General features: G+C 41.4%; 1 protein-coding gene across 1 annotated transcript in view; it reads right to left on the bottom strand.

The window, feature by feature from the left end:
• LOC122127057 (glutamyl aminopeptidase) overlaps positions 1-17,394 on the bottom strand; it is an 82,840-nt gene that overhangs the window by 16,743 nt on the left and 48,703 nt on the right. Inside the window, exons 12-13 of the mRNA XM_042701567.1 lie at positions 9,903-10,039; positions 8,317-8,372 (exon numbers count right to left, since the gene is read on the bottom strand). Coding sequence (XP_042557501.1) covers positions 8,317-8,372; positions 9,903-10,039 — 193 coding nt within the window. The remainder of the gene's footprint in view (positions 1-8,316; positions 8,373-9,902; positions 10,040-17,394) is intronic.

Consider the following 17,394-nt stretch of genomic DNA (forward strand, 5'->3'; position numbering starts at 1 on the left):
CAAGTGGTAGAGCACCAGCCTTGAGCAAAAGAAACTCAGGGACAGCACCCAGGCCCTGAGTTCAAGCCATAGTATCTGATAAAATAAAAAGGAAAGAAGGAAAGAAGGAAGCAAGGAAGAAAGGAAGGAAGAAAGGAAAGAGGGGAGGGAGGGAGGGAGGGAGGAAGAGAAGGACGGAAAGGAGGGAGGTAGGGAAGGAGGGGAGGGAGAGAGGGAGGGAGGGAGGAAGCAAGGAAGGAAGGAGAAAAAAGAAAGAGGGAAGGGAGGGGGAAGGAAAGGAGAGAGGGAGGAAGGAAGGGAAGGAGGGAAGAAGGAAGAGAAGGAAGGAAAAAGAAAAAGAAAGAGAGGGAAGGGAGGGAGGGAAAGAAAGAAGAGAGAGAGGGAGGGAAGGAAGGAAAAGAAAGAGACAGAGAGGGAAAGGAGGAAGGAAGGAAGAAAGGAAGCAAGGAAGGAAGGAAAAAGAAAAGAAAGAGAGAGTGGGAAGGGAGGGAGGCACCATTTTTAGGACAAAGACTTTGCAGTTCCTGGCCCAGATCCCTTTACAGTGCCCAGATGATTCATGGCTCCAGAAAGTAACTCTGGTCAAAACCATCTATCTTGCCTAAGACATTATGAAATCCCCACTCCTGCCCACTGATTGCCTGATTCATGAATAGAAAAGAACAATTCCCTTCCCTCAAGTCAGGCTCACTCTCTGGTACAGTTTACAGCTTCTGAAGGGAATCTCGCAAAGCTACACTTTCAAGGAGACTTCACCTTGCTCAACATTTTTCTCTACACCATCCTGCCTCTCTTATTCCTCATCTTGGGAGACTACTCTTTTCCAAAGCCTCTTAAAGAACCTTCACTTCAGTCTCTGTTTCTGGGTAACTCGATCCAAGACAACATTCTTTCCCAACCTCGGGTAACAAACCTCAACTCGGTAAGTCCATAGACAAAGAACAATTCTGAAGGTCAGGTTTGGTGAGATTTCTCTTCATTCATATATCTCCCATTTGACACTGTGGGTGTATGTGGCATACTTACATAGCTGGGATACTTAAATCACAGCATTTTAGGAAAATCCACAGTATCGGAAGGCAGGAAAAGACAACTTAAAGAAAGTGTGTATCAAATGCAAATGGGATGAAGGGCAAAGAGCATCCTTGCTTTCTTTTCTTGAGTTAAGGTACTGCCAACGGTTAGGAGACTCATTCAGATGAATGTTTGATTTTTATTTTCTTGGGTATAATATGACAAAACTACTCAGTCCTTCGAAGAGCCTGAGTGAAGAGCAAGGTCTTGTCAGGTAGGAAAGTTCACTCTGTGGTTGAGAGTTTTCCTAGATCTCATCAAGCATGACCCCTTCGTGGGACAATAAAAATGGTTCAGAGAGAGGCCTGTATGGAACTAAGTCCAAGCAAGGCCTCCGGTGAGTTGAGGAGCATTGAAATCTTTCCAGTTGTCTAGCTTCTTGCCAATTAAACTAGATGTCTCATTTCTAACAGCTTCTTTATAATTAGCTAAATCTCTGATGCTTTTCCCTATCCCTTCTTGTCTTTTCTTTTCATGATAACCCTATGACAGCCATAGAAGTCTTATATACAGCTCTGCATTATACTGTGCTCCCCTCTGCAAATGCCTGTAACAACTTTACACAGTGTTACACTGAAGCTGGCCACTGGTGGCTCACACCTGTAATCCTAGCTACTCAGGAGGCTGAGATTTGAGAATCACAGTTCAATGCCAGCCCAAGCAGGAAAATCTGTGAGACTCTTATCTCCAATTAACCACCAGAAAAATGGAAGTGGAGCTGTGGCTTAAAGTGTTAGAGGGCTAGCCTTTAGCAGAAAAGCTCAGGGGCAGTGCCTAGGCCTTGCGTTCAAGTCCCATGACCAACCACCCAACCAAACAACAAAATAAAAGAATGTTACACTGATATGGATACCTAGAATCTTGGCTTTGCCTACAATTACTGGGTGGTCTATATTTGCAACTCGGTGTCTACGATGGCAGAAAGGCAGAAATGAGCTGATGTATTCAAGAGATGTATTACAGGTAAAATCAACACAGCCCTTCTAAATTGATATTAGAGGAAGGATGATTGGCTGCCATTCTTTGTTCTTTTTCTTTGTTTGTGGATAGTGGACCTTGAACTCAGTGCCTGGGCACTGTCCTGAGGTTTTTTTGCTCAAGGCTAGAACTCTACCATGTGAGCCACAGCTCCACTGCTGGCTTTTTGGTGGTTAATTGGAGATAAGAGCCTCATAGACTTTTCTGCCTGGGCTGGCCTTGAATCGCAATCCTCAGATCTCAGCCTCCTGAGTAACTAGGATTACAGGCATGAGCCACTAACACCCTGCTTGGCTGTCATTCCTCCTGGATCATTAGATGAACTAAGGCAGTCCATTACAGTGTCTCATTGTCATTTGCCCTTCACCTAATGACTCTTCCCCTTACCCACCCTTCTCCTGGCAGGCAGTAGACAGCAGAGCACAATCAAAGCTATTAAGACGGAAAACTAGAAAATAAAATTAGCTGGGCAATGGTGGCTCAAGCCTGTAATCATAGTTACTCAAGAGACTGGTATCTCAAGGATCATGATTCAGAACCAACCCAGGTGGAACAGTCTGTGAGACTTAATCTCCAAAATATCTAGCAAAAAGCCAGCCTGGAGGCATTGCTCAAGTGATAAAGTACCAAACAAGAAAAGATGAAACTCTGAATTGAAACTTTAGTATTGGAGGGAAAAAATACCTATGATAAAAGATTCAGTGAAAAGGTTCTTTCTTTGTCTGTTTCAGCAATTCTCTAAGACTACGCATCTTGATTGCAAACCAAGACTTAAGACCATCAGAACTAATTCCAGAACTAACACAGTGAAGAACAAGTCTTTGTGCCAGGTGCTGGTAGCTCACTCAGTAATCTTAACTGCACTGGAAGCTGAGATCCGAGGACTATGGTTCAAAGGCAGCCCAGATGGGAAAGTCCCCCCAAAAAAAAACTGGAAGAGGAGAGGAGATGTGGATCAAGTGGTAGAGCACCCCCCAAAAAAGCTCAGGGACAGTGCCTAGACCCTGATTTCAGCCACTCAATTCTAGCAACTAAACAAAAACTGGTCTCTGTGACCCTCCACTGATAACCCACCAGGAGTCTGTATGAGGGTGAGCTGAGCTGGCGGAGGATGAGACATTTTAATAGGGCTTGTGGAGGTGGGGTGTCCCATTCTCTCCCCTCAACTCGAGTCTGGGGAGATAGATTTCAGTGGAGTGGGCAGGGGCAGGTTATCACTGCAGCCTAGTAGCTGATCCCCTGAGAGACCTAACAGGTGAATCTGTGCTTGGCTAGTGTTCCAACTTGAGAGTGAAGGCATGGCACTGTCTGGGCAACCTGCCACTCCAGCCATTCTGGAACGAAGGAGTTGTGTATACATCTATGGATCAAGGTGACTCAGTCTCCTTTGCCACCTCCAGAGAAAGGTGTGAGAAAGACCTTCAGCACAGAATGCATATGGGGGCAAAAATCCCATGAGAAGCACCACCCCAGGATAAGAGTCAGCATTAAACATCCACGAAGGCCGGGCACTGGTGGCTGACACCTGTAACCCTAGCTACTCAGGAGGCTGAGATCTGAGAATCACAGCTCAAAGCCAGCCCAGGCAGGAAAGTCCATGAAGCTCTTATCTCCAATAAACCATCAGAAAACCAGAAGTGGTACTGTGGCTCAAGTGGTTGAGCTCTAGCCTTGAGCTGAAGAGCTGAGGGACAGCACCTAGGCACAGAGTTCAAGCCTCATGACTGACCCAAAAAAAACAAACAAACAAATCCTAAACACCCACCAAGTTCAGAGTAAATCAAAAGAGAGGCAATATGGGAGAGTCCTCCTGCCTCTTGCCTTCCCTCCCTTCCTGAACTACCTGTCTCAACTCTGGGGGAGGAGGGAGCAGGAGAGCCGCAGAAGAAAAGAGACATTGTAAACAAGGAAAACAAGCAGACATCAAGAGTGCTCTCCCCCACTGCATGTGGCTGGCCTGAACCTTGCCTGAATTGGGGGACAGGGGGAAATGTCAAATGAACACTTGCAGACATGTTTTACCAGGGGTTTAAGCCAAGGAGAAGGGGGCAGATGAATAGAGGAAGGGTAGGCAAACACAGTCATTATCTTCAATGTATGTATGTAAAACTAGAACTATGTAACTTGGGGGAATGAATAAGATTGCACAAGAAGAGGAAGAGCATTGGAAAGACTGACAATGTCCAAGATGCATTGTACTCAGGATCTGGCTTGTTGAACTGAAACTCCTTTGTATGACTACTGAAAATTAAAAACAAAATCAATCAGGAAAGAACAAAACTATCAATAATTTGACTTGACTGAATATATTAGAATTAAGATGGTTTGGAGGGAACTAGAAAAATGATAGATGCATTTGTGTTTCTTAAGTTGACAAAAAAGAGTCACGTATCCACAGTAGCACTAGCTCTTCACATTGATCTTAAAGGCACAGGGGTATGAAGCATGTAACTATCAATGGCACCAGGGCTCACGCCCATAATCCTAGCTACTTAGGAGGCTGAGATCTGAGAACCCTGGTTCGAAGCCAACCGGGGAAGAAAAGTCTGTGAAACTTTTCTTCACTGAACTACCTAAAAATCCGGAAGTGAAGCTGTGGCTCAAGTGGCAGAGTGCTAACTTTCAGCAAACACAAGGTCAGAAACAGCATCCAGGTCCTTTGAACACCTACACCTGACTGTGTAAATTCTAACCCTACCACCGGCACTTACCCAGGTAACTACACCTTTCAACTTTTCCTCATCTTCTCCCAAGTTTCTGCCTGGCCTGGGCACAGATCTTACTGGCTTTGGTGGAGTCTGTATTTTCTGAGTCCTTGCAGAAGTAAATCAGGCCAAGTGACAGCTCACCTGACTTCCTGCAGTATGTCTTTTGAATTTGTTTCACTTTCTTCCTTTCGTTAGCTCCTCATTTTTTTTTTCTATAGGGTCATGGCCAAAGAGCTGAGAAAACGTAAGAAAGTCTTTCAACAGAGTCGAAAGCATTGAGTTATTTGCTTTACACTCAGTTCCCTGGAAAGAGCAGCCCAAGAGGTGTTCACTTCATCTTCGAGCAAAATGACCCATCTACAGGGTGTGGTGAAGGGAATTAAGCCACAGTGGCTTTGCAATTCTTTGTCATTTTCAGTGGCCAAGACATGAAGTTTTAGTTAAAAGGTCATGCTACAAGGTGTATCTGGAGGGTTTTGCACCAAAAAAAAAAAACAAACTCTAAGTGAATCTGTGATGCTTTAAAAATGCTTGTTGATCAGCTGTGTTCACACATAATTTCCCAGAATGGAAGCAGTGCCTTGTGCATGGAAGGTCCTTGACATGTTATTTATTAAGTGACCAAATAGCATACTGTAATGTAATGACCATTATAATGAATCTACTTTCTGTCCAGGAGATTAAGCCTAAAGATTCACTAGCAAGCATCATACAAAGGGAATCCAGATTATACATTCAAAATAACATATATCTGTACATATCTATATCCATATCTATCTATCAGTCTGAGACAGAGGCTCAAACTCTGTTTTTGATGCTTTTGCTCATTGACTGGCACTCCGCCACCTAAGCCATGCCTCCAACCCCCAGAAAAGAACCACTTTAAATGGGCCATTGCTGCTTATAATCAATGGTGGATGATTTTTTTATCTAATAATATAATTAATTGAGCACTTTCTACAATTCAGATAATCTTTTAGGTGCAGAGTCATTTCTTCATTTATTTCTCACCAGAACTTTATCTCCATTTTACCTATAAAGAAATGGACCCACTGAGAGCAGGGAGAGATAAAAGAGAACCGTGTGTGTGTGTGTGTGTGTGTGTGTGTGTGTGTGTGAGAGAGAGAGAGAGAGAGAGAGAGAGAGAGAGAGAGAGAGAGAGAGAGAATGAGAGAGAGTATGTGTGTGTGCACGTGTTAGGCCTTGAAATCAAGATGTAGAGCTCTCATTTAGCATTTCTGCTGAAGGCTGATACCTCTTGAACCATAGCTCCAATCCGTCCTTTTGCTGGTGAACTGAAGATAAGAGTCGCTCAGATCTGTCTGCCTGGGCTGGCTTTGAATTTTAATCCCTACATCTCAGCCCCTTGAAAAATTAGGATTGCAGATGTGAGCCATTAGTACCTGGCTAAAAGCCTCTTGTTTTTTTTTTTTTTTTTTTTTTTGGTCGGTCATGGGGCTTAAACTCTGGGCTTGGGTGCTGTCCTGTACTCTTCAGCTCAAGGCGAGCGCTCTACCGCTTGAGCCACAGTGCCACTTCCAGTTTTCTGGTGGTTTATTGGAGATAAGAGTCTCACGGAGTTTCCTGCCCGGGCTGGCTTTGAACTGTGATCCTCAGGTCTCAGCCTCCTCAGTAGCTAGGATTACAGGCGTGAGCCACTGGCGCCTGGCCAGCCTTTTTTTTAACCCTACAATTTTTACCTTGAAAAATGACAAAAGAGATTTTATTACTTCCAATATATCATCTAGGCTTTCTATCTCTAGAGTCTTTGTTGCTAGTACTCTGTTTTAGCAGCCATGGGTAAGTATTTATTGAGCATCAACTTGAGTCTCCATGTGCCTTCATCTGCTGAGTTTGGTACCTACTCTGACCGAAATGACAACAGGCAATGAATAAATAATGACAGTCCCACACTGTGGAAAAGATGGGGGTCCATCAAAGGCATCCTCAGCCCAGACAGAGGATTTATGAGAGGACCAGCACTTGCACTACCTTACAATGACGCAACCACAAACCCACAGGAACCAAATTGCCTGTGCTGCTACTTAAATTTAATAAATACTTGTTGAATTACTAGTGTTAGATGATTTAAGAAGGGTAAAAAACGGTACTGTGGATACTATCCCACCATCTACATTGATTATTTTTTCCTAAGTTCAGGATCCCTTCAGGTTATGAGATCGAAAGTCAAATTCCCAAACAGTACTTAAATCAGAATTTCTCAACAGGGCATTGATCAATCCTAGAGTCTCATGTTTCATGCTTCTTATCTCCAGGGACCTGAACAAGATCTGGCAATTCTAGTCCTAAAATTTCATGGGCTCACCACACTAATAAAACACACTGTTTATTACATCAAATTATGAAGTCATACTTTTCTTTTTCCCCTTCAGTACTATGGATTGAATAAGCCCTCCTGATCGCTAGGTTCTCTGCACTTGAGCTACTTGTGTTTTTGAGCATTTGCAAATATCATTCCTGCTTAGCTCAAAGCCTCTGAAAAAGAATAAACCATACTCAAAGTCAATAGGGCAGGTGAGTGTTGTGTGTATGTAAATGAATAAAATCAGTATTGTGGTTGGGAGATTCATTAAAAATTTTCTGAAAAGAACCAAGGGAAACAAAAATACTCAAAATATTGGCCTTGGAATAACTAGTATAAGTCTAGAACAAGCAGAAAAGGTCAAAAGCTATGTGTATACAACCATATAAGATGATGTTAAGTGAAATGAACCCCAAGATAGGGACACAGTGTTTTTTTCTTTCTTGCTATTGTTTTTTTTTAACATATTTAAAATGTACTATGTGATTTTTTTTCTCTAGTATGTTCTTCCCCCACGGTATAACTCCTGTTTTCATTGTATTTGATGTCAGTGCCCTGCATCTTGTATATACATTTTCTAACTTGGGGAGGGGAAGGGAAATAACAAAATGCTGAATTCCGGATACAGGTTGACCCATTGTAACAATGAGATGTACAAGACACTATGTTGAAAACAAACTTTACAACTTGGCGGGGGAGGGAGGAATTGGGGAGGTGGGGAGGGAAGGAATGGTAGGGAAAAAACAAAGGAGGAGGTAACAATTCTCCATAGGAAATGTACGCATTACCTTACTCATGTAACTGTAACCTCTCTGTACAGTATTTTTACAATAAAAAACAAGAAAAAAATATTGGCCTTGGCTGTTTATGCTAGAGTGATTAATACTTACATGTTGTAATTAATTTAAAAATGTATGGAAACTTCACAGTGTTTGTATGTATATGTGTGTGTGCACACATGTGTGTGTGCACATGCACATGCACACACCAATCTTGGGACTTAAACTCAGGGCTAGGCACTGCCTGAGCTGTTTTTTGCCAAAGGCTAGTGCTCTACCTATTGAGCTCCACTTTTTTTTTTTTCTAGTTAATTGGAGACAAGATTGGCTTCAAACAACAATCCTCAGATATCAGACTCCTGAGTAAGTAAATAAGATTACAGGCAGGCAAGAACCTTCAGCACCTAGCCCTCACATTATTTTAAGTGTGACCTAATTTCATTACAAAACTTACCTCGCCAAGGCAAAAGCATCATCAATAAGACTTGCACGGTCAGCAGAGGAAAAGTCCTGAGGAGAGACAAAAGCACAGGTTCTTAAAAACTTTTTATTCTTTTTATTATCCTGCTTTGCAGCTTGCTTTGCTCGAGGCCTAGCACACAATAAATCCTTAATGAAAGACCCTTGAGTGAAGGGTTAGTGTTATATCCATGAGCAGAAAAGTTAGATTCTACTTCTCAATCTCTTGGTAAACTTCATTCCTTGGACATCCCTCAATCCCACAGGCTCCCTGTTTGCGCATAACACAAACAAGACCAAGATAAACACTGTCTTCCTCAGAGAGCCTCTCCCTTCTGTTTCTCTCCCCATCCCCTTCCTCCGAGGTGACCACAAAGTTACAGAATTCTCCCTCTCTCTCCCCATCACATCTAATCTCCATTAAACTGAACTCTCTCTATAGATAGATAGATAGATAGATAGATAGATAGATAGATAGATAGATAGATAGATAGATAGATAGATCAATCTATATATAGAGATATCTATAGATCTATATCTATATATATTAGAGAGAGAGAGATTTAGTCAGTCTTGGGTCTTGAACTCTGGGCCTGGGCAGAGTTCTCTGAGCTCTTCAGCTCAAGGCAAGTGCTATACCACTTAAGCTGCAGCACCACTTCTGGTTTTCTGGTGGTTAATTGGAGATGAGTCTCATGGACTTTCCTGCCCAAGCTGGTTTTTGAACCACAGTCCTCAAATCTCAGCCTCCTTAGTAGCTAGGATTACAGGCGTGAGCCATCGGCACCTGGCTGAACTTTCCTTTTAAGCCACCAAGATCACCTGAGACAAATCTCTCTTCTTCAATAGCTCTTTCCTACTTCCTCTCCCTACCCAGCCTCTGCCTGCTTGTTGTCCAGTCCTAAGCCACTCTCCTCAGAAAGCATAGATTTGGGGCTATATGGAAGCTCTTCAGTGGTTCACTTTTACCATGCCATCTAAGACACTCGCTGACCTGACTCCAAGCCCCTGTCAGATCATCTCCAGCTCAGATGGTTTTGCTCATCACCTCTTTCTTTCTCCTCCTCTATTGGTTTTGCTGCTTGCAATGCCTTCATTTTCTGTTGCTGATGCTTTCTGGAACTGGGGGCGGGAGGGGGGTCAGGAAAGGAGAGTGCCAATTTTCAAAACGTAGCAAAAAGATCATCTCCTAGTCAAACATAGGCGTACATGCCTGTAAACCCAGCTACTTAGGCTAAGGCAAGAGCATTGAAACTTCATAATCATCCAGGGCCATTTAGTAAGACTTTGTCTTAAAAAAATAAAATATAACAAAAAATAATAAAGGCTGAGGGCATAGTCCAGCATAGAGTGCTTGCTTAGAATATGCTAAGTCCTAGGTGCAATTCCCAGCACCATAAGTAAATAAACACAAAAACAAATGTAAAAGTCACCTCCTCAGCTAAACCTTCCTAGAGATTCCTTTGGAGAGTGACTTGCTCTCATATTAAAAAAAAAAGACTCTCAAAGTGTATTGAAAAAAAATTAATACCATCCTCTTAGCACAAAAAATAAAACAACACAACCAATGTTGTCTCGTACCTTGTGGTTTAAAGAAAGCTCTGTTGCTATCCGGAACCAAGTTTCTCCTTCATAATTTACACGATAAAACCCAATATGATCTGGGTTTATTTTGAGAAGAGCATTTCCACCAGGATTAGGAGAGTTCAAAGTGATTCCTGCGGTAGTAAATAAACACTAATGAGAAACATGTTTGCATATACTGTAAACACAGAGAAATTAGACCCAGAGGGGCGAAAAAGAAAAGAAAAGAAAAAGGAATATTAGCTCAAGGAGTCAAGTTTGATTTGGATCCAAAGCCCAAAGCCTAATTCTTATTTAGTTGCCTAACTTTAGAATGTCACTGGAATGACTAAGCTGAAAAAGAAATAAGTAATGTCAACAAACATCCTGTCATTTGTGACTTATACCTCTTACTAGCAGAAGCTTGTCAAATGAGCAGAATAATTCTATGCCAGCCAATCCTTCAATAAAAGGAAATAGTGCTCAAAGACAGAAAAGTTCAGGCCTCACATTCCTAATCATAATAGATTAATTACATAATGAATATTCACCGGGGCAGCCAGAGGAAGGGATAAAAGCGCAAACATTTGAAAGACTATTTTGTTTATGAAAATCAACATTGAAGTTGATGGAGATGGCTGTAACTAAGCAGAATAATGATTTGGGAGTCAGCAATGCTTTGAAAATATCAAGAAGACCTACAAGACAATTGGAATCCACAACAACTTTATTTCTAATCCATTCCCTATTTGCTATTATATTTGTCTTTGTATGTAAGGTCTTCTGCTTCCTTATTTCAATGGACAATGGTAATGCTTTGCTGCACCAATAGATTTAGCAAATTCATTTTCTTTCTTAAGCAGCACTCCATATTTACATAGGACTGTACTATGCACAGACACCAACACAGAAGGAACAGAGCCTTATGTTTAAGTAACACATACACACACTTCAAATCCAAGTTGTTCTCTGACATGAGCAGTTGTTTGTGAGCATTGCTTCTATACTTTCCAGGTTTTTGTTTGTTTGTTTGTACGGACCATACACAGTTTACATGGTGATGTACAAACACTTGGTATAGTTGAAGAATTTCAAATAGCTGAATGTCATAACAATGGAAAGGAGACAGGAAATAGGAACGGACACCAAAACTGAAGACCAGAGCTTCAATGAGAAGTAAGAAAGCTCTGCAGGGTTTTTAAGTATTTTGAGACAGGATATTGCTTCACAGTCCAGGTTGGCCTTGAACTCATGATCTTCCTGTCTCTGTCTCTCAAGTGCTAGAATTGCAAGCATGTGCCATCACACCTGATGGCACACCTGATAAAGATTTTTTTTTGGGGGGGGGTCAATTGTGGGGCTTGAACTCAGGGCCTGAGCACTGTCTCTGAGCTCTTTTGCTCAATCTAGTGCTCTACCACTTGGAGCCACAGTGCCACTTCTGGGTGGTTTTTTTCTTTTCTTTCTTTTTTATGTGTGTGAGTGTGGGGGGGGGTTAATTAGAGATAAGAGTCTCATGAACTTTCCTGCCTGGACTGGCTTCAAAGGACAATTCTTAGATCTCAGCATCCCGAATAGCTAGGGTTACAGGCATGAGCCACCAGCACCCAGCTAGAAGAAGAATAAAAAATAAAAATAAAAAAGCAGGGAAGTAGCACGCACTTTAGAGGAGATTCAAGTGACAAGATAATGAATTTAGAATCCATTGTAATCATCTAAGGCAAGAAAGAGTGAGGACCTACACTGTGGGGCAGGTGATAAAAGCAGAAAGGAATTGATGTAGTCAAGAGATAGCTGTATTACAGGTAAAATCAACACAGCCCTTCTCCCAACTTGATGGGGGACATTTAGAGGAGAGAAAAGAGCTTTGCACGATAGGATGAATAATGGTGTTGTTATTAGGGAACAGAAGACGGTAAGTCAGTTTAGGGGTGGGGAGGATGATTTAAATTTGGGAAGTGTTTACAAGGTCTGGAAGATATCCAGGACACAGTAGTTTTGTTTTATTGTTTTTTTTTTTTAATATAATCTATGAGTACACTCTTCAACCAGACAATACGTTTCCTCAGGAACTTTCAGAGTAGGTACTTGACAAATTATAAACCTTTACTTCACTTGTGCCATATTAATCTTTTTTGGGGGGAGGGGTCATTCTCCTATGGATAAGTTATTGAAAGGAAGCTAATCTTTTGGCAACCTTAACACTTCGAATGTTTGCATCAGGAGGAGAGTCTCTCGCTAAGCATAAAGCCATACGTGATGGAAGAAAGAACATCAACTTTTGTGTCTGACAGACTGAGGATAAAATCCTTTCCCTGTGGCCAACTGGCTGTGTCACCTGGGCTAAATCACTTGACCTTTCTTGTGTCCCTGTTCACCAGGAGGAACCCCAGGGATTAAAAAAATCCCTCTCGGGGCTGTTGTCAAGATTAAAGAAGATCATATAGATAAAGTATTGGTCAGCTCGTTACAAGCTTTGTGCTCCACAGATGGTGGCTGTCTTCATGATTATGAAAGGGGCGAGGCTGCCAGTTCTATAAATAGCCAGGCAAACATAAATAGCATGGAGAAGTTCCTGGCAATCCAGCCAAACACTGTAGTATTTTAGGGGTGCTTTATATGTGCCCAGTTAAGCCTGTCTAGGGTTACTGTGATTTTTCTCACTTTATAGACAAGGAAGTGGAGATCCAGGAAGTCAGTAGTTAAGGACTTCCCAAGTTCACACTACCCAACAGCTGGCAGCAGCCACGTACTGTGGAGTTGTTGAGTTCTGTAAAGAAGTCGGACTGAACTACTGATGCCTGTTCTTAGCAGCACATAGAAAGAAGGCTGCATGTTTCATTTCCATTTTTTTTCTGATTATAACCCTGGCATGTGTTCTTTATGGGATACTTAAAAAATAGAAAAAAAAAGAGTATACAGTATATTATTTTTTAAAAAATACCTGCTGGGCACCGACCGGTGGCTCACACCTGTAATCTTAACTATTCAGGCAGCTGGGATCTAAGGGCTCTGGTTCAAAGCCAGGCCAAGCAAACAAATATGAGAGACTGTCATCTCCAATTAAGCAGCAAAAAAGCAGAAGTGACAGAGTACCTTTCTTGAACAAAAATAAACAAGAGCCTGAGGCTATGATTTCAAGCCCTGGTACTGGCACACCCCCACAAAAATATATGGGCAAAAGCAATAGATGTATTGCTAGGCCTGGTCCCTTTTTTTTGCCTGTTCTCTCTGCCCAGATACAAAAGTTTCATGAAGAATTTCAAACATCCCAGCAGGTAATAGAAACACAAGAAGAAAGAAAATGGAGCTTCTGAGTTCTGAGCTGGTAGACAGCCACCCAGGAGAGATGGCCTGTCAAGGAATACCTCCTTTGGGCCGATGCACAAACAAACAAGAAGCTTTTATTGCATGGAGCCACTATTGATAGTTTCTAAATACGATAATTAGGCTCACCTGGATAATATTATCAGACTATCACAGATTGATGACATCTTTAAAATAATTGATCTCCCTTAACTCTTCCCTAATCCTTACTAAGTAAACTTTCTTTGTGGGAAGAGTTACCTAATTAGCTGGCCATGAGTACGCTAGTTCACTAGGCCAGTGTATTTTATCTGGGTAAATGAACAAATTAGCATTCTTGGTTAATCTCTTGTATGTTTGGTTTAGATGAATAAATCTCCCAAAGACCTGGTTAACCAGGGCTGAACTGATGAACAAGACTTCTGAACCAGAAAAACCGAATCCATAATCACTCAATCAAAGTCCACACATTCCACAAAGCCAAGCTTGCAAGCTGGAAGAAAGTCCTTTTCCATACAAACATCTTTTGAGAATGCATGTTCAGTTATGCCTATTATATTTTCAGCAAACTCAGTCTCTGTGACAGTCAGAATTTGGTGATCTAAATTCTCCACAGTTTGGAAAGAAGAGTTATAAAAAGTTATCCCAAAGCCTCTACCTCACCTTAGAATTTCTCCTTACTGTTATATATAAGAATATCCATTGTAAATATTGGGTTCTCACTAGACTGATTACCTAATTACTAAATAATAATCTTCAATTTTTCTAAGTGTTATGAAGCAGCAAAAGAAGGGCAAAAATGTGATATACTACTACATGAGGATCTATTGAAAATAGCCAAAGAGTACCTGATACCAAAGTTGAAGACATGCCTAAAATATACACAGGAAACCATTTGGGGCAAACGAGCCTACATTAAGCAAAGATTCTTAGGATATATATCCCCATTTATTGATCACAGAGGACACAGAGGACAAGGGATACGACATGGCTTATAACTTACTTGAAAAAGAGAGAGTACATTAAGCTTAAATAAAATGCTTTGTTTGAAACATAATATAAGTTCAGGTACTGGGGGTGCACACCTACTATCCTAGCTACTCAAGAGGCTGAGATCTAAGAATTGTGGTTCAAAGACAACCCAGATAGTAAAGTCTGTGAGACTCTTATCTCCAAAAGCCAGCAAAAAGCTGCAAGTAGGAGTGTGGCTCAAGTGGTAGAGCACCAGCCTTGAGCAAAAAAGAGCATCTTGGCCCTGAGTTCAAGCCCTAGTAGCAGCACACACACACAAACACACACCCCAAAAAACAAACAAATAACAGTATATAAAGTAAAAACACTAGGAATTAAGAGTCAGTGAGGCTCACTGCATAAACCATATGAAAGAAAAAGTGATTAGAATGATTTATCTTGTCATAAATTCTCAATGAGCAACGATAGGAATAGCAATGCTGGAGAAATAGATTTGGGAAGGAATAAATTCATTTTAAAAGAGACATCCAAGCCAGGAACTAGTGGTTCACACCTATACTACTCAGGAGGCTGAGATCTGAAGATGGTGTTTGGAAGCCAGCCTGGGCAAGAAAGTCTATTAGACTTTTATCTCCACAAAAAAAAAAAAAAAAAGCCAAAAGTGGAGCTGTGGCTCAAGAGGTAGAGCACTAGCCTTGAGCAAAAAAGGTTAGGGACAGTGCTCGGGCCCTGAGTTCAAGCCTCAGGCATAGCACCCCTATAAGAGAGAGAGAGAGACAGAAAGAGAGAGAGAGAGATACATTTAAAAGATGTTATTAGTAACTACAGTCTAAAATCAGAGTTTGTAGGATATATTGGAGTAGCCAGAAAACAAAGTTTCCCTTCCTCTTTTAGTGTTAGAAACTGCATGTTAATTTCTTACCTAAGGCTTCAAAGATCATGTACATTATGAAAGTAAAGGGAAGACTGGGGAGAGGCAATCCCTCTATTGCCTGTTGAATCAACAAAGCAGCTCAGAGCAGGGAGGCGGGACTGGTAACAGGAGCTGGTTGCCCATTCTGTACCCTCAGGACGTGTTTGTCATCTGTGCTCTGAACTGAGAACCGAAGACGGCCTCGGACAGGAAACAGGAACTTATTGCATTGCCTAAAAATGGAGCAGGCACTTTGAAGTAGGAGAGAGGCAGCTAGTTTTCTTCTGGCTGGAAGACCAGTCATGATCCTAAATTTCAGATAAGGGCAGTTGGTCCTCATAGCTCATCATAACTCTGGGAACACCTAAGCCTCTTTCTTTATCCATTTGTTCACTCATTCACTCAACAAAACAATGAGGTGTCTGCAGAGATATAGAAAAGCAACAGCAGCCACAAATAAGCTCCATTTTCTCAAGAATTATTCCACAAGGAGGAGAGATATCAGTCCACAATGATTGCCAAAAAAAAATTGTGTTAAGTATATTGTCAGCAGGAAAGCAAAGAGCAGGAGAGTTCTATCTATTCTCACTTCCGAGGCACACTCTGTATACAGCGCTAGCTTTCTCTATCACCTACTTAGACTTCATCATCAGCTGGTGAGCCCTCGGCTTTCATATTCTTTAGGAAGCCCACATCTGGGCTAATACTTGTCCCGTGAGTTCCCTTCACCTTTTTGTATTGGCCTGCCGACTCAGCAACACATGACAAGACAATTGTCTACCCAAAAAACGATGCTATCATTCTCTTCCCTGTGAAATATCCCAAAACCTACCTCTGTATCTGGCATGTAAGTTAGTTGTGATAAATGCTTGTTTGAAGGAAGGAACTAAGGATTAAATTCATATTCCAAGTATCTTACCTAAAAAATACATCATACATACTAGGACAATATTTATTACAAACTCTCGAAACTCACTTACAGAAGCACTTGAGTAAGGCTTAGTCATCTGGAAAATGTGCTTGTGTGGGGTTGCCATTCCAGGAATACGCTGGGTAAATTGTGTTAGGATGGATGGATGATGCATGCATTTACAGTTATAAACAGTAAATCAAGTTTCTGCCAAGACCTCCTTCAACTTTCAGTTAAACATGGGGACAAACAGGGAAAATATGTGGTCATCACAGCTCTTCCAATCTCTGAATGAAATCCTAACCTTCTTACTATGCCTTTTACTAGTGCTGGCACACCTTTTTAAGTGTCTTTTTTACTCTGTCTTCTCCATTTTCTTTTGCCAAATGTCCTACAAGTAAGCAAATGGTTAGAAGGGAAATCTTAAAAGATAGAGATTGATATTCAAACACAGCATAAACTTATATGTGAATGCTAAGACAAAATGACTTTGGTCTGGGATTTCTGAAAAAAATTAGGATAATTGCTAACTACAATGTTATAAGAATTGTTAGCATAAATGATGAAGAGGAAATTTTATTGTAATACTTCTCCTTGTTAAGAAGGACCCTGAGAGAGGACTGTTATCTTTGTAGAAGCACAGCTGAGAAAGTGTAGCAAAACTGAAAATCACTAACGGTTTTCTAACGGAATTTACAAAGAAAAGAAAGACCAGTGGCATGAAAACCTCCTGTAGACAGAATAACGCTTGGACACGGATGATTCTAGCAGCATTTTGCAGGGTTAGAACAACCAAGAACCTACCAACTGGTACTTAAAGTATGGTGTGTCCATAAACTAAAATACAATTTGGTACTGAAAAGGATAAAACTGGGCTGGGAAGGTGGCTCAGTGGTAGAGTGCTTGCCTCGCATACATGAGGCCCGGGGTTCGATTCCTCAGCACCACATAAGCAGAAAAAGCCAGAAGTGGCGCTGTGCTCAAGTGGTAGAGAGCTAGCCTTGAGCTGAAGAACTGAGGGACAGCGCCCAGGCCCAGAGTTCAAGCCCCATGACAAAAAAAAAAAAAAAAAGATGAAATACTAATACTATAGCATCCAGGAGGCTTGAAAACATCAAGCTAATTGAAAAACAAAAAGACAGCCACAAAATACCATACTATAGAGACTTAGCTTAGTTTAGTGGTTTTTCTGGGGCTGTAATATAGGAGGACAGGAAGGTGCTAGTTTACTGGCTGTCTTAAAGTAACCCTGCCTATTCTTTACCTAATGTTTCTACAGTAGCACTGAGGTTTGAAGTCAGGACCTCATACTCCCTATCTTATTTGCACTGGATATTTGGAGCTAGGATCTCCTTTTTGCCCAGGCCCACATCTGGATTATGATCCCCCTATTTCATGCTTCCCTTTGC

Source organism: Dipodomys spectabilis, unplaced genomic scaffold (genome assembly GCF_019054845.1).
Source record: "Dipodomys spectabilis isolate Male_0828 unplaced genomic scaffold, ASM1905484v1 ptg000297l, whole genome shotgun sequence".
NCBI lineage: Eukaryota > Metazoa > Chordata > Mammalia > Rodentia > Heteromyidae > Dipodomys > Dipodomys spectabilis.